Consider the following 17,917-nt stretch of genomic DNA (forward strand, 5'->3'; position numbering starts at 1 on the left):
TTTAAAATGTTCAAAATCCTTAGGCATTATGGAAATGCAGATTAAAACACTTTAAAATTCCATGGTGGTGGCACACACCTTTTTTTTTTTTTTTTTTTTTTTTTTGGTTTTTCGAGACAGAGACAGGGTTTCTCTGTGTAGCCCTGGCTGTCCTGGCACTCACTCTGTCAAACAGGCTGGCCTCAAACTCAGAAATCCACCTGCCTCTGCCTCCCCAGTGCTGGGATTAAAGGTGTGCGCCACCAGACAGAGTGAGTTCCAGGACAGCGAGGGCTGTCTTTCTACAAAGTATATGAATAATAAAAGCCAATCTGATTCTAGAAAACAAAACAAAATTCAAAAACAAGTGTGGGTACGTAATGGCCCAGGGCACTGGATACTTTAAACACGAGGACTGCACGAACTGGCTCCCTCCCCCTCCAAACATGGCACCATAAATCTGGCTCCTCACCATCATCAACCCCAGCAGAATTTATTACCCTGACTTCACTTGTTTGACCTTATAAAGTGTTGCCCCCTGAGTATGCAGATGAGGTATCTTCCAACACCCCTGCCAGGCCTGGCCAATGGTCCATGGCCATATAAATCCTGCCCCGGAGATCTTGCCCTCCCCACTCCCCCCAAATAAATGAACTAGCTCTCCTGTAGCGTTCCCAGGTGTACTGCTTATGGAGATCCTGTCCTGCACTCACCCACACCCGGCTAAGCTTCCCTCCCTCTAGTCCAGCTTTGTGTGCAAAACAGCCTGGCTGTTCCAAGGGAGAAGGGGACACCAGACAGCAAACACGCTGACCACAGGCAGATACAAACTTTGGTCCTGTCATTCCCACCTCTGAGAGTAAGGGGCATTGTTCCTGTCCCAGGACATTCTCTCCTGGTGCCGACTGTAGTTATTAGACATGCCTAAAACCAAGATACATGTGGTGGCAGGGGAAAGGAGATGCTGAAGGCCCAGGCTGCGCTGATGATAATGGCTGCTGCCCACGAGGGGGAACAGAAAGCTGTGGGGCACATATCCAGTTGGCAAATGGCAGCTGGGACCCCCACCCCAACCAGAAGACTGTTCTCAGGCAGGTGGGGAGGAGGCGGAACACACGACAGCAGGCAGGCTGGCCATGATAACTTAGTTTATGGGTCAAGCCGATGCAATGCAAAGGTGGTTGTTCTTTTTTCATTTCCTTTTTTTTTTAACCAAAATAAATAAATCAGGTGAGTCCCTGTGGAGGTCAAAAGAGGGAGGAAGGACAGCTGGCTCCTTGGGACACCTTGCTCTTATCCACTGATCTGCTTTTGATCTGCCTTGGCACAGCAAACAAAAGAATTTGTCAACAGCTTCCATGTGTTCAGGGAACAACAGAGAAAATGAAGTGACTGGGGAGAGGTCAGGAGAGCAGAGTCAGCAGGACCAAGAGGCAGCAGTGCCTGGGGTTGGGAGCCAAGGGAACTTCTGGGCCGTACTCAGAGCCAAGCTCTCCAGGCGTGGTAGCTGGGGTAAGTTTCCCACATACAGCCCAAACCCAAGAAGGGTAGCAGGGTTAGACTAACATCACTGCTAAAGTCCTCTAAATACCCCATGCCAATCTCTACTCACGCAACATCCTGATGACTCCCAAATCCTGGCAGCTATAGTTCCTCCATGAGCTCTCAGCTTGGCCCTAGCAAAATGAAACTGCTCCTCGCCTTGGCTCTGTGACTTGATGGGTGACGAGGGCTGAGTGCTAGTACCCTGGGAAGCCACATAGGGTTCTGTTCCTACCCTGGAGGATTGCACTGGGGGCATGGGTGGGGCCAGAGCTGCCTTCCTTCTCTAGGATGTCCTGAGAGGGGTCCTTTCCTTAGCCTGCTCCTTCCGGTCTCCATGAACGGTGTGCAGCCTGAGAGAAGTCGGCACAGGCTGGGTAGCATGTGACCGGGGAGCAGCTGAGCACTGCAGTGGACAACTTAATTCCTATGAGAACAGGGGCGGTGTGGCACAGCGAAGGGACGTGTGGACAGTGCTGAGGCACTATTCTTTAGTTGAGAAGCAAAGAGCGTCATGGACATGGGGGCCATGGCCTCATCAACTCCAGGAGCATCTAAGAGAATTTCTTGAATGCATCCAGGTCAAAGGCTGTGTCCAGAAAGCGCTGCAGCTCTGTCAGGTGTGTTTTCTTGTTGCCAGTGGCTGGAGCAGCTGCTGGGTCTCGGCCAGCATACCTGAGAAAAACAGAGAGGAGGAGTGACAAGGATGAAGTCAGAGGTGGCTCTTGCCGGTTCTTCTCTAGCTTGCTTCCACGTCTTTAAGGACATCAAGGACTTGGGTCTTACCAGACAGGCTTAGCACGGTCAATGGTGGTACGAAGTCTTGGCTTGACATAGTCATAGTAGCCTTGGTTCTTGTGCTCTTCCTGGCACCAGGCCAGCTCAGCATTGGGATACTTCTGTGCTTCTTTCAGCAGGAGGTCAAAGGGGAATGGTGATAGCTGGAGAGAGCAGGGTGAGATCAACCAAGGGACCCTCAGAGGATGGGCAGGGTTAAGCAAAGGGAGACCGGGGTTCCAGAGGGAAAAGCTTTGCAGCTACTCTGCTGGAAAGGGGAGGAACCTCAGTGAGTGAATGATACTCTGCTAAGACCCCGTAGCTGGGACATGACACCTAGCCACTATGCCACATGCCCTCACCTGCTCAATCCTTGTAATAGCCACCTCCTCCTCCATGTTCCTGGCTTTGCGCTCTCGGGTGAGGTCATAGTACACCTTCCCAGTGCAGAAGAGAAGTCTCTTGACTTTGTGTGGGTCCTGAGCTGCAGGTCCATCTTCTGGGATCACACGCTGGAAGTGCGTTCCTATAAGAAAGTTTCCACATCTGGGCTGGTTCTTTCTCCAGGCCTATTCCACAGCTGTTATGAGTGAGCTGAGGGCTATCACACAGTGGCTCGGGGCTATGGTTTCTGAGGGTTAGAGATATTTCTCCCTCACAAGCTTCTGATGTCTGTGCCATTTGCTCAGAATGATGCAAAATCAGGCCTGGGATATACACCTTTAACCTAGTACTCAGGAGACAGAGGCAGTAAATCTCTGAGAGTTTGCGGCTAGCCTGCTCTACATAGCAATTTCCAGGCCACCTAGAGATACATAGATACGACAGCACAATTAAAAAAAAAAAAAAAGCAAAAAGCTGTACGGGTATAATATAAACAGGAACAACCTGGACATTTACACTTTAAGAAGAAATAAAATCAAATCATCTGATGGAGGGGACCTGGAGAGGTGGCTCAGCAGTTAGGAGCCCTGGCTTCTCTTCCATGAGACCCAGGTTCAATTCCCAGTGCCTACATGGCACTTGACAACTGTCTAACTCCAAGGGAGTCAGGAGTTCCAGGTGATCTGATGCCCTTAAACAGACATACATACAGGCAAAATACCAATGCACAGAAAAGAAAAAGCAATTAAACAAACACCCCCCACCCCCCAAATCCTATGGAGGGCTGAAGAATTAATTGGCTGAGTGGTTAAGAACACTTGATGGTCTTGCAGAGGACATGCTATGACTCCCAGCACACACATGGCAGCTCCCATGTGGATATTCTTCTGACCTCCTCAGGTACCAGGCATCCACATGGTACATACATATGTACATCTAGGCAAAGCATTCACATTCATAATAAAATATATATTTGTAATTTTTTGTTTTGTTTTGTTTTTTGAGACAGGGTTTCTCTGTGTAGCCCTGGCTGTCCTGGAACTCACTCTGTAGACCAGGCTGGCCTCGAACTCAGAGATCTGCCTGCCTCTGCCTCCCAAGTGCTGGGATTAAAGGCGTGCGCCACCACTGCCCAGCTATAAATTTTACCACACACAAAAAGTAGAAAATAATAAACAAAAGGTTCGTTGTGTAAGGCTCTAGCAGCTTGGTGGTTGAGAGGAAACAGTCTTTCTGGCCTCATGAGCCCAGGTACATCTGGGTGGCTACAAGCTGTATTAATTAGCACCCGTATTAATTAGTCACTTTCCATGTAGAAATCTCATGCCACAGCCTCCTATCTCAGCAGTGCAGCTGGCGCTCCCTCCCTCCCCAGAGCTTTTCCTCTTTACAAAGAATTTGCTAAGACTTGTACTCCCGAGTTGTGGTGAGCTGTTGCATGTTCCTATTTGTGACCCTAGACTCACTGTGTTGCCTTTTCCTTTCTTTTGTTTTTTGAGACAAGGTCTCACCATGTAATTCTGGCTGGCTTGGAACTTGCTCTGTAAAGGCTGGCCCTGAACTCAGAGATGGGCTTGCCTCTGCCTCCAGAGCGCTGGGACTAAAGGCATGCACTACCAAGCCCTGCTATTTTAGTGCAGTTCTAGAGGAACTCACAGTCTGAGCTCTTTATATCATGACTAAAAATCTAGGAAGAGCCTAAGGAGAGTGGTAAGTACAAACCCCATAAGGCCTACAGACAGTGAAGAACTCCCAGCACTAACAATCTATGCCCCACACCTACCTGGCAGCATCTCGTCAAAGCTAGTTCTTGCCTCAGGGTGGCGCAGGAGGGATTTGGGAGTGAAGACGATTAACTGAAAGACAAAATATGCTCACAGTAGACTATATCTTACAGATTTTAGAATGATGGTCGGGATAAAGGACATCTAAGCAGTGACCTTTGGTACACAGCCAGGACACCCCTGTCTTCCAGATCTCAATGGGAGGCACACACACAAAATGCAGGAAGAAGACACTAATTTCTCTGCTCTTCACCTCCTCTGGGGGTTGTTTACTCTCCAGGGCCATCGTCCTGGCCCGTGGCCTCTCCTAGGTGAACTAAGCAGCTCTCAGGTGGTCTCAGAGATAACACACCTTTGGCTGGTCTATAGCTGAGACAGGCCTATCACCAGGCAGTTCTGACTTGTAGACCTGCAGGCTATCAGGGGCACAGTAGACCTGTAGTTAGCTTTGCATGCCCCCCTTGCAGTATTCCAGGGCAGCAAGGCTCTCCCTGTATCCTTATCCCAGGTACCCTCTTTCTGATCATTATGCTCACTTGCACAACATAACATCTATTCATGCTGCAACACCCAGCTCAAGACTTTCTGGGGCTCCTGGAATTCCTTGGTCCCCGCTGGGGTCCTTTTTCATCTCTTTTCCAGTCCTCAGAATAACTACATGACAACCCATCTTACTTCTCAATATACCAGGACTATACTTGCCTTCCTTGCTGGACTGTATTTTCTATCTATCTATCTATCTATCTATCTATCTATCTATCTATCTATCTATCTATCTATCTATCTATCTATCTATCTTTTGGTTTTTCGAGACAGGGTTTCTCTGTGAGCCCTGGCTGTCCTCAAACTCAGAAATCTGCCTGCCTCTGCCTCCTGAGTGCTGGGATTAAAGGCGTGCGCCACCACTGCCCGGCTTAGGGACTGTACCTTGTCTGACTCTCCTACACACCGTGCTCACCAGCACATGAAGACTCAGTTAGGAGAATGTTTAGTTCCCTGGCGTTTATGGCAATAGGACCTAACTTCTGAGACCACGTCTCACCCGTATTCCCCTTTAGGTATCACTCAACCAATCTAAAGCAAAAGACACCAGGGCAGGCCTTCCTGTGTTAACACAGGAAGGCTGGCACCCTGGTCATTCTGGAGACCCCAGCACTGACCGGCTTCCGGAAGGGCAGCAAGATCTGTCGTCGTAGCACATGGAAGAAGTTGCCAGGGGTGGAACAGTTGACAACAATCCAGTTGCAGTCATAGAGCTGATTGATGTCGAAGTTTTCTTCCTGCAGGTCCTAGTGCATGGAAGGAAATGGCCAGAGGCCAACGGCACTGTGAGCATTGTGCCTGGGATAGGAGCAACACGAGGCAGAGAGGTCTCAGGATGTCTCACAGGACACTCAAGGGCTCACTGAAGACAGCGAGGAACGGGTTCCACAGCTTCTCTGAGTCTGAGCCCTATTTAATCCTTGGTGGCTCCTGAGGGCTACCGTTTAGCAGTGGATACATGGGATATAGGAGACAAGGGTGCTGGTATAGTCAAGTCTACATTTCCTTAGAAACTGACTCCTGGGTTCTTTTAAAGCTGCCTTAACTCAGCTGGAAAGATGGCACTGACTGTTCTTCCAAAGGTCCTGAGTTCAAATCCTACAACCACGTGGTGGCTCACAACCATGTGTAATGAGATCTGATGCCCTCTTCTGGTGTGTCTGAAAACAGCTACAGTGTGCTTACATATAATAAATAAATAAGTCTTAAAAACAAAACAAAACAAAACAAAACAAAACAAACCTGCCTTAAAGCAATGGTAATGTCACCTAAGAGTTCAGGCTGAGGTTTGTTGGCTTTCTGCAACAGCAGGAAACAAATGAAGTAGTCTATTTCAGTGAGATCACAGGGCATGGGGCCACACTGGTCCACCCACTCTAATTCCTAAGGCAGAGAAGAGTGAGCTGAGACCTGACCCCTCAGGACATCCAGGGTCCGCTCTACTCACAGGCAGGACATCTGGGTCATCATTGCACATCTGCAGAAACCGCTCTGGGCGGGCAGAGGAATGCTCGGGACCCTGAAACCAGACACACAAGTTACCTCTCAGATTTCACATGCTGACATCTGCTGCTCTTGCCATTTCTTTTCCTTGATGTCAGAAATCATTTGAGTCCTCCCCCTTCCACTAGCAAAGCACAGAGCAGCAGGGCAGAGGGAGCTGAGTACTTGAAAGACAGTATCAGCTACGTGTTGTTTGTCCACAGATGGCCATGCAGGGTGCATGCAGATGGGCCACTCTTGCCTTTCAAAGTGTTAGCTAGTCTTCCCATCTAAAATGGGTGGGACGAATCAACAGAACCCCCTGGACTTGTTATGATAGGGTCCTGGACAGGCTGTTCCCAGGTCTTGTGGACAAGGGAAGTTCTCACCATGCCTTCCATGCCGTGAGGCAGCAGGAGCACAATGCCATTCTGCCGCACCCATTTTGCCTGTCCTGGGCAGATGAACTGGTCAATGATGCACTGTGCCATGTTGTTGAAGTCACCAAACTGGGCCTCCCAGAGAACCAGAGCATTAGGGCTAGCCATGGCAAAGCCCAGCTCAAAACCTGTAAGGGACAGAAGGAAAGAAAGCCATGTTCAGGACCACCATGAAGGAATGCAGAAGCCTGAGGTGGGGGTGGGGTTGGCCTTACCCAGGACACCGTACTCAGACAGCGAGCTGTTGCATACAGTGTAAGGGGCCTGATTTGGCCAAAGGTGGTTCATGGGGATGCAGGTTCTTTTGTCAACATTCTGATCATGGAGCACATGGTGGCGATGGCTGAGGCAGAAAGACAAGATTAATAAGCAAGAGTACAGGCATCTGAGCCAACCATGTGAGCCTTGAAGACAACTGTATGACCCACTGTGACAAGCTGGCATTCTGCCAGACACTGCAGGGTAGCACCCTTCCAGCATAGAAACGGAGCATCCTCAACAACACAGGAAAGGTGAGGCGACCTGGCATTGAGAATACAGTCCTTTCTGGAAATGGGTGCCCCCATCCCTGGAGTACAGATTCCGAAGCCCTTCCCTTCCTTTTCAGACTGAAGGATGCACATCTGAGTTTACCTGAAGGTGCCCCGCTCCACATCCTGGCCACTCAGCCGCACATGGATGCCTTCCTTCAGCAGTGAGCCAAACGCCATGTACTCTGCCAGGGCCCAGTCCACAGTCCGGTTGGTCACAAGCTCTCTGCGAGTCTTCAAGATCCGGCTCAGCCCTGCAGAAAAGACAGCATTCCTAGTACTGCAGGATGAGCTCCTGTGGGAAGCTTACGTCTCTGCTCCAACGACACAAGCACAGCCTTTGCCACTCAGTGTTAGGAGAGCAAAGTGATGCCCCCTTAGTTGCTTCTCTGCTTCTTGCCACATGAAGGAACTGTAGTGGGAGCTGAGTCTAGCAACACACCCATGGGCTATGGACAGGCGAGTTTCTAAAGGGCATGGCTAGGGAGAGTCTTCATGAGGTGCTGACCTAGGTCAACGTTTCCACATTCAAGTGCAGGCTTGGTTACCTCCATGGATAGTAAAGTTCTCCACAGGTACAGAGCTGGCCACCTTCCCAATGTGGAACAAGACATCCTCCTCCAGGCCAGTGGAGGGGCAGGTCATGCTCCTGGGCTGTCCATCCAGGGTGAAAAAGCCTAGGATAACAAACATATGTCATCTACTTTGGAAGGGGCACCTATAGAGCAGATCAAAGCAACAGCTCTGCCTTTCTAGAAACTTCACCACAGTATCACATGGCCTTGGGCAAATAAAAGGTGGGATACAATAAAGCCTGGATGGCTTCCTTGGAGATGGATGACAGGGGCTCTGCTGAAACAGAACATTCACTATGTGTTATAGGTACGGAAAAGGGGAGCGAGAACTTCCTCTGGGAAGTGGACTCACAGTTGCATCCACCTCACAAGGAGTCCCTCTACTGTGATGATCCCTTGCTTACCAGGCCAGGGGGAATCCAGCCAGTGCTTGATGTGCAAGATCTTCTCATCTTTGGATCTGGTGAATGCTTCCTCACAGATCTTATCATACTTGGAGATTTCCTCCTGAAGAGTGGGGACATGGAGCTAACTGAGTACATACTCATGTTGTGCAGGCCACTGCACCCCAGCCTTCCAGTCCCTCCATGTTTTTGCACACCCAACTACATCTGTATTGCCAGTCTCCAACACACACAGCCTCTTTTTTTTTTTTTTTTTTTTTTTTTTTTTTGTGGTTTTTCGAGACAGGGTTTCTCTGTGTAGCTCTGGCTGTCCTGGAACTCACTTTGTAGACCAGGCTGGCCTCGAACTCAGAAATCCATCTGCCTCTGCCTCCTGAGTGCTGGGATTAAAGGCGTGTGCCACCACGCCCGGCTTACACACAGCCTCTTTAACATCTGTAAGGCCTGTAAATTCTTTTTTTTTTTTTTTTTTTTTGGTTTTTACGAGACAGGGTTTCTCTGTATAGCCCTGGCTGTCCTGGAGCTCACTTTGTAGACCAGGCTGGCCTCGAACTCAGAAATCCGCCTGCCTCTGCCTCCCGAGTGCTGGGATTAAAGGCGTGCGCCACCACGCCCGGCTAGGCCTGTAAATTCTGCTCCTCATTCTCTACATCACATGGCTGGAGACTCTGTTTAGTCTAAGTTCTGAACATTCTTTCATAAGAACGGGCTTTATGTATTTTGGGCCTGGGTACCATCCCATGGGTCTAGAACTGCTACTCATATAGTCTGTGTGTGATAGAATGCTCTGTGCAGATCATAGAGGGTCTTTATTAAGCTGGATGGACCCTTGTTCATACATCTCTCAACCCAAACAGTGTCAACAGAGAGAACCTACTGGGTAGACATCTCATCTCTAGAATACCTTTCTCCACCTCTACTAGGTCTACCTTCTTTAAAAAGCATTTTGATATCCCAGATCCTCACTGAAGTTAAAATGCTGTAGTTGTCAAGACTTCACATGTTTTTACTGGCCTGGAATAATCTCTAGCTTGACAGAACACCTAAGGCCTGCCAGGACACACCTCGTACTCGGGCTGATTGACGACACCCTGGGAGACTAGCAATTCTGCATACTTCTGCAGTACAGGCTTCTGCTTGCGGATCTGCTTGTACATGAGTGGCTGTGTAAACATAGGTTCGTCCATCTCGTTGTGGCCATTTCGTCGATAACACACCTAGTCAGAGTAGCAAGAGAGGAGTGTGAGAGACTGACTGGTCTGTGGGTGTGGCTACCTGACATTTCATCTGTGTGATGCAACAAGGCTGTCACTACTCTGCCTATCTCACTCCACCACAGCTAAGATCTTGTTTTCTACTTTTACTTGGTGGATTTGCTCTATCAAATGAGACGTAATGAGAATGACTTGGGAATACAAATTCTTGATTTGTAAAGCAGTCTTAATTAGGACCAGATGGAATACACACTGTTGGCTCCAAACACTCTGGTACCAGAAGGATCCTACCATCAGTATGACATTCTAAAGCCCCATGGGACTTAGCACGAGTGAGAGCACAGGCCTGAGACTCACTTGGACACCCTTACCCTGGCATCACTTACCAGATCAACTACAACATCCTTGTGGAAGGTGTTTCTCCACTCAGCTGCCACCTTGCATACATACATGACAGCTTCAGGGTCATCTGAGTTGACATGGAAAATGGGGGCATTCACCACTCGGGCCACATCAGTGGGGTAGGGAGAGGAGCGGGCCATCCGAGGGTCTGTGGTGAAGCCAATCTGTAATTACAGAACACAAGATCTGGCAACACGGTATGGAGGGTGGCAGGCACTGTTGGGCATGGCTTATACTTCCTGTTGCTGTACTATGAGTATGTGCCCTAAGTGGCATCTTTGCTTAAATTTTGCTTGTTTCCCTACTTGATAACAAGATTCATGTATGTTTAACAAAGAGAATTTGGAAGAGGGACTAGGCAGGTTGTAGTATGAACATTTTGATGATTGTTTTTTTTCTGGAGGCATATTTATATAAATACACGTAAGTATACACTAAGTTTAGGATCTCGCTTCACTAATGTGCACGTCTCCTTTTCCTCTGCTATGGGAGAGCAGGAAGTGGTCTCATTATGTAATTCTGGCTGGCCTGAAACTCATTATATAGATCTAGCTAGCCTCAAACTCAAGAGATCCACCTGTCTCTACCTCCCTGCTGGGATTAAAGGTGTACCACCATACTCTGCTAAGTACAGTTAAAAATTCATGGATATTTGTGAAAACAGAAAAGTTTGAAATTGCCCAGCACCCACGAGGCAGCGAAGATCTTTATATATTTTAGGCCAGCCTAGTCTACCTTATGAGTACCAGGCTAGCCTACAGAGAGCTAAAACCAACCAAACAGAAAAAAGCCACTCCACAAAAAACCAATCCAAACAAAACAAAAGTTTAAGTAAAAAGTGTAAGTAATTCCACTCATGGGTGTACAGCCAGAAGAACTGAAGGGAAGATGCTGCAGAGCATTTGTACAGCCAGGTTAATTCACAGCAGTATAAAATGCAGAGGCTACTCAACCGTACAGCTAACTGACAACTGAACAAAAGTTGGAATGTTCCTAATAGGACATTAGTCAAACCTAGGATGAGTCAGAGAGTAAAATGGGGGTTACCGGGAGCAGGGGAGGGAACAGAGAATAGGCACTGATTGTTTAATTTTTGTTTGATATTTATTTAAAGCGTCTGTCTGTCTGTCTGTCTGTCTGTCTGTAAGTACCTGAAATATGTGTGTGGGTACCCATAGAAACCAAAAGAAGGAGTTGAAGCCAGACAATTATGAGCCGCCCAACACGGGTGCTGGGAACTCAGCTGAGATCTTCTGCAAGGGCAGCAAGGACTTTTAGCCACTGCGCCTCTCAAGCCCGGGACGGCTGTTGTTTGTGGGTGTGGAGTGTCTGTTAACAGAGACAAATGGAACCCAGCATGGATGTGTTCAATACAAGCAAACAGTTCATTACAGATGGTTAAGATAGTAAGCTTGATAACATTAAACAGGGACAGAGTTCACTAGTGGAGCTTTTTATTTATTTTAAGATTCCTCTTTGTCCTTTTTTTTTTTTTTTTAACCTACTAATTCTATCATTTCCCTCAAGCGAACTACTTAGTCCCTCTTTCTCAATGTTCTCTTTTGGAAAATGTTAATACCACGGTTGTGTGTGGTGGCACATGCCTTTAACTCCAGTACTGGGGGGTAGAGGCAGCTGTATCTTTGTGAGTTCTATGCCAGTCTGGTCTACAGAGTGAGTTCTTGGCCAGCCTGGTCTACAGAGTGAGTTCTTGGCCAGCCTGGGCTACACAGTGAGACTGTGCTTAAAAAAAAGAAAAGAAAAGAAAGAACAAACAAGCAAACGAAAGGAAAAATGCTAATGCCAATTCCACCCCACTGTATGGGTAACAACCCTAGGGGTTTTAAGTTAATGCATGTGAGGTGCTGAATTTGATACACCGCTAATCACACCACTCAGTCAATGGACGCTTTGCCATGTTGTGTGATATCCTTTGTCACTCATCAGTTCCGCCCACAGCTTCACAATGCACCTGGACTTGCTTTGTAGATGCATGCATGTGTGCATTGTTATGTGTGCAAGTGCATGTGGTGGGCAGAGGACCACCTCAGGTGTTATACTCAGGACTGCCGTCCATTTGGTTTGAGGAGGTCTCCACTGACCTTAAGTTCACCAATTAGGCTAGAGATCCTCGTGTCTCCACCTGTGGAATTATAAGTGTGTGCAATCATGTGCAACCTTTTTAAAAAATTAATTTGCATGTATGAGTACTTTGTCTGCATGTACACACACACACACACACACACACACATACACACACACACACCCCACACGGTGTGTGTGCCCACAGAAGCCAAAAGATTTGGAGTCCATGGAACTGGACTTAAAGAGAGCTGTGAGCTGCAGGTGGGTGCTAGAAATTGAACCTGGGTCCTCTGGAAGATCAACCAGTGCTCAGCAATTGCTGAGCCATTCTCCAGCCCTCATATACAGCTTTTTATATGGGAGATCAGGATTGAGCTTGGGTGAACAGGCCAGTGCTTCCCAGCTGGAGCTATTCCCCTGCAGCTTTCTCTGGGCACTGGCTGATGGCAGTTCAGGTTCATATTAAACATCTGTGATGGAAGACTTCCTTTCTGCCTGTCCCACTGCTGCCTTTTGTCTACTCAACCTTCAAGTTTCCATGTAGGCATCTAGTATGCAGAGAATTAACTGCCATCAACCTCTGGCCTCCTTATCCTTCTTGGTGTTCTAAGTCTCCACCCCTCAATGAATTTCAGTTCTGTGTTAGTGGAGTATAGTAGCCCTTGCTCTGTTTAATGTGTGCTATTTATATCGACACACATACATGACACCATATATTCTCACACACATACACACACTTGCACGCAACTATGTATATATATGTATATATGTATATGGTCAGGGAGAGTTACATGTATTGGGTGAGATGACCCAATGGGAGGATAAAATAGCTAATAGAAACAGTATCAACACCAGGAAGAATTGAACTGTAAGAACTAGAAGAATATTATTGAAGTATTACTAGAACACAAAACCCTAAGATTAGAAGTCTGTTGTATCAAACAATCTGTAATGACTACTTTTACTAGTGTGGTAAATACAGAGTGGATAGTAAGATGTATATAATAGGACTCCAGTTTCTTAAAGAGAAAACCAACTACCTAAAACTGTGGCTCTAGACAGAAAAACTCTAAAACAAAAATGCCCCCTCCTTACATAATGTAATTAAAACCTTTCCACTGTAAAAAGTGGCTATGTTATTCAAAACATTTTTTGTAGTTATTTGTTTATCTTGTGTGTGTGGGTGTTCTCCATGCTCACCAGAAGAGGGGTCATATTCTTAGGACTACAGCTATAGAAGGTTGTAAGCAGGCATGTAGGTGCTGGGGATTGAACTTAGGACATCTGGAAGAACAGCCAATGCTCTTAGCTGCTGAGCCAGCTCTCTAATCCCACATGTTACATAATAACATAATAAAACCCCACTTTTGTATATAATCATGAAACAGTGAAGGTTTTAAATGACCCGGAAGACATATCAGACCCCTGGGGTTACCTGGTTGTTGACAACCACATGAACAGTGCCATGGGTTGTGTAGGATGGCAAGTCGCTGAGATGGAAGGTCTCATATACGATGCCCTGGCCAGCAAAAGCAGCATCCCCATGCAGCAGGATCGACATCACCTGAAAAGACCCCAAATGTAACACATCTCGGCTGCTAAGTCTGAAAACAAGAGGCCGAGAAGAGTTCCTATGTGTTTTGTCTGTTTGTGTTTGAGTGCATGATATGTACGGGAGGAAGGGTGCACACCACAGTGCATGTGTGCAGCTCAAAAGACAACCTCATGGCATTGGGCTCTTTTTTTCCAAACTCATGCAGGTTCTGGGGATCAAGGAAGCTCCGTTACCTACTGCACTATCCTGCTCAGTAAGTCACAGCTCACAAAGTCACAGGAATTCAGAATGCTCCCATCCTTTCCAGCCCCTGACTTGCTACCACAGCCACATATGCCACCAGTTGACAGCAGCAGCCCTGAACACAGGGAAAGCCACAAACCTATTGTATCACCCCTTCTGCACCCTGTAAGAATCCTCCTACACCCTACAAAATAATTCCAAGAAGGAACTCCAACCCCAGACACAAAGCTACCCCAGGAAATGGGTTTCTTTAGCTGTCATATCTTTGGCTACTCCAACATACCAGCCTGGTCTAGTTGCTTGGTCTGGTCACAGCCTGCCAATTTCCCTTCAAATCATCTTCTTGGAGATGAGTACTGCAGTGGATTTGGTGGGAAGAACTATATCTGATTCCTTCTCAAGCCTTCATCCAGCCTCAGCAACATGTTGACACACCTCAGCTAGTTCCTTGAGTGGCTAATGAACGACTGTGATGGTTTGTATATGCTTGGCCCAGGAAGTGGCACTATTAGAAGGTGTGGCTCTGTTGGAGTAGGTGTGTCACTGTGGGTGTGGACTTTAAGACCGTATTCTAGCTGCCTGGAAGTCAGTCTTTAGATGAAGATGGAGAACTCTCAGCTCCTCCTACACCATGCTTGCCTTGATGCTGCCACGTTCCTGCTTTGATGATAATGGACTGAACCTCTGAACCTGTAAGCCAGCCCCAATTAAATGTTGTTTTTATAAGAGTTGCCTTGGTCATTGTATTAGTTAGGGTTTTACTGCTTTGAACAGACACCATGACCAAGGCAAGTCTTATAAAAACAACATTTAATTGGGGCTGGCTTACAGGTTCAGAGGTTCAGTCCATTATCATCAAGGTGGGAGCATGGCAGCATCCAGGCAGGCATGGCACCGGCAGAGCTGAGAGTTCTACGTCTTCATCCAAAGGCTGCTAGTGGAAGACTGACTTCGAGGCAACTAGGGTGAGGATCTTATGCCCACATCCACAGTGACACACCCATTCCAACCAGGTCACACCTATTCCAACAAGGCCACAACTCCAGATGGTGCCACTCCCTGGGCCAAGAACACACAAACCATCACAGACAAGGTGTCTGTTCACAGCAGTAAAACTCTAAGACAATGATGATCCTGATTTGTTAGTCCTGCATCAATTTGTTGGCATCCATGCCTTTCTCCTCAATTTATGACCATATGCTTACAATTCCCATCTTACTCTACAGGTGCACATAGAGGTCCGTAATACCTTAAGTTATTCTGGTGCTCACATTATTTCAATGTGCCTTTCAGGGTGCCTTATTTCCTGGCACCACAGTACGGCAGCCCCATAATGTGCTATCTATTACCAGCTTTGATTCCTCCAGTAAAGGATGTGAACTTAGAATTCACAGCTTTTGTTTATAAACATTAGTCTCATCAATGGGAAATATCTTTCAGCTCTCAAAGCTATCCCAGCCCAGCTCTGTCACCTTCCTCTAAGCTGCTAAGCATAATACTGTGATTTACGGGTTTTCTTTTTGACTTATGTGTAGGTGTCTTACCTACCTGTGTACCATATCTACAAGAGCGACAAGAGCTCATAATGGCTAAGCCATCTCTCCAGCCCTGACTTATAGTATTTTAAGTATCAAAGCCAGGTATGGTGATGCATATATATAATCCCAGCTCTCAGGATGACCGAGGCAGAATCTCTTAGATGAGACCAGCTTGTTACAAAAAAGTATTGTAGACCCTCATAAGCTGATTGGTTCTTCTTTCTTTAGGGCACTGTGAGAGGTTGGGCTTGCTGCCGTGGTCTCAAACCTCTCTCCTTAATCTATCTCCACAGAACATTCTTTTCTGCCCACCCCACCCCCAAACCGTATTGTCTCTTCAATTAAATATTTTAACTTTTTTTGCTTTTTAATTATGTGTGTGTGCATGTGCATGAGTGCAGGTGTGCTGAGGCCAGAGAGCATGAGGTTCCCTGAAGCTGGAGAGAGATGTCTGACGTCAGTGCTGGGACCTGAGCTGAGGAGTATCAAGTATTCCTAACCATAGAGTCATCTCTCCAGCCCTGAAATGTCTGACTGCCTCACTCCTCATCTAACTACTCTGCATCTATGGCTGCTTATTCTAAAGTGCTTCATGCTTCATTATGCAGTTCAGCTTCACTGACAACATCTTCACTGACTTCCTGACATTTCCCTTTTATTTACTCCTTTTTCTTCCAACAGAATAAAGCTCCTTGAAAGAAGGTTAACAGTGTCTTTTAAATTTATCAACCAATGTACAAATCACCATGTACACTGAATTCTTCTTATTGCATTTTTACATCACTATTAGTAAGAACTACACAACTTACTATACAAATATAAAATTTGCTACAACTAAGAATTATGTCCTGAGGTTAAATAATACTAAGATTACAGTCAGATAAGGGTTTTTATATTTGAGCAAGCCAGCCAGCCAATATCCAGCATTCTCTGTCACACAAAGGAAATGCCATGGCAGTGTGGGGCTGTCTGCTATGCACTTTTGGCCTCACCAGTGACAAGTCTCTCCTGCTGTCTGCATCCCACACCTTTTCCTTGCAGTCCCTTTTTCCATCCACAACTAAAACTGGCTCCTACATCGATACCGTGAAGACCCCAGACTTGGTGATTGTTAAGTGTAGGAAGGAAGTGTGATGACAGCTGTACTCACAGACCTCTTAGGGGCCTCACCTTTTTCCCTTCAGTGTCTCCACAGTAGAACTGTTCAGCTTTGGTCTTTCCCATCACGACAGGGTCAGCAGCCTCTAGGTGGGAAGGGTTAGCCACCAAGGACAGAGTGATGTTTCTGTCGGTCACACGGTTGATCCTGCGGTGATACATGCCCAGGTGGTACTTCATGTCCCCAGAACCCTGATGATAAAAATGACAAGTGATGGAAGTGGTGGACACACCTTTAGTCCCAGCGCTTGAAAGGCAGAGACAGGTGGATCTTTAAGTTTGAGGCCAGCCTGGTCTAAAGAGTTAGTTCCAGGACTGCAAGGGCTGAAAAAAAAAGTTTTAAAAAATTAAAAAGACAAGTGGTGTTGGTTGGAGAGGTTCACTCTCAATGGCAGTTCTACACATGGGATTTTGACTCCTAGGGCCTAACTGCAGGAGGACAGGGAGGCTCTCCCCAATATTATACCTCCCAGACACAAATATAGAGCTACTTGGGCAGAAGGAATATCCTTGCCCCAGCAGAAGGAATATAAGGCTGCAGGGTAGAGAAGGTTGGCCAATTCCAATAAGGAAGGCAAACTGTGAATGGTGTGTAAGAGCAGAGCTTCAGTTAAGACAGTATTCTGAGAAACCCATGGCTTCAGGGGGTCTCAAGCAGGCTGAGACAACTGTAGTGGACATATCTCCATACAGAACCTCACCTCATCAGCTGCCTCCAGCTTTGAGTCAAACTGACAGAATATTTGCTCCAGCTCCTTCCTGATGACATTGGCAAGCACGTTCAGCCGTCCTCTGGGACACAGAGAACAGTGAGTAAATCCAGGGCAAAGCTGCTCCACCCTGCCCCGCCCAGGACACAGAAGCTCCTCGGTTCGTAGCCCAACAATAGTTGTGATTCAAAGCTGATATGTGCCGGGCAGTGGTGGCGCACGCCTTTAATCCCAGCACTCGGGAGGCAGAGGCAGGCGGATTTCTGAGTTCGAGGCCAGCCTGGTCTACAGAGTGAGTTCCAGGACAGCCAGGGCTACACAGAGAAACCCTGTCTCGAAAAACCAAAAAGCTAATACATACACCAACTCGCTGGCCACTGGGCATACTGTGCTACAGGCCACAGACAAGAGAAAGGCAGAAAGTCCCAAACTACTAACCCTGCTCCCTGCCTCTCCAAAATCTCAGCCAACAGTCATTGCTACAAGTGAGGTAGCAGTAATGGCACCGGGGTTGGTTTACTTATGAGACACTTCCATTATGTAGCAAAAGCTAGTTTAGAACTTATTGTAAC

At 47.1% G+C, this 17,917-nt stretch overlaps 1 protein-coding gene across 8 annotated transcripts in view; it reads right to left on the reverse strand.

The window, feature by feature from the left end:
• Positions 1-1,110: 1,110 nt before the first annotated feature.
• Ogdh (oxoglutarate dehydrogenase) overlaps positions 1,111-17,917 on the reverse strand; it is a 64,395-nt gene continuing 47,588 nt past the window's right edge. For all 8 annotated transcript variants that reach the window (XM_021177870.3, XM_029484255.2, XM_021177876.3 and 5 more), the window contains 16 exons: positions 17,337-17,427; positions 16,648-16,827; positions 13,577-13,705; positions 10,041-10,220; positions 9,505-9,657; positions 8,441-8,543; positions 8,010-8,138; positions 7,565-7,715; positions 7,147-7,274; positions 6,881-7,059; positions 6,457-6,528; positions 5,627-5,755; positions 4,466-4,538; positions 2,661-2,824; positions 2,308-2,462; positions 1,111-2,196 (listed from right to left, as the gene is read on the reverse strand). In XM_021177870.3, the coding sequence (XP_021033529.1) occupies positions 2,076-2,196; positions 2,308-2,462; positions 2,661-2,824; positions 4,466-4,538; positions 5,627-5,755; positions 6,457-6,528; positions 6,881-7,059; positions 7,147-7,274; positions 7,565-7,715; positions 8,010-8,138; positions 8,441-8,543; positions 9,505-9,657; positions 10,041-10,220; positions 13,577-13,705; positions 16,648-16,827; positions 17,337-17,427 (2,137 nt within the window). In that variant the 3' untranslated portion in view covers positions 1,111-2,075. The remainder of the gene's footprint in view (positions 2,197-2,307; positions 2,463-2,660; positions 2,825-4,465; positions 4,539-5,626; positions 5,756-6,456; positions 6,529-6,880; positions 7,060-7,146; positions 7,275-7,564; positions 7,716-8,009; positions 8,139-8,440; positions 8,544-9,504; positions 9,658-10,040; positions 10,221-13,576; positions 13,706-16,647; positions 16,828-17,336; positions 17,428-17,917) is intronic.

The sequence above is a fragment of the Mus caroli genome, unplaced genomic scaffold (assembly GCF_978045245.1).
Source record: "Mus caroli unplaced genomic scaffold, Mus_caroli_1 scaffold_13, whole genome shotgun sequence".
Taxonomy (NCBI): Eukaryota; Metazoa; Chordata; class Mammalia; order Rodentia; family Muridae; genus Mus; species Mus caroli.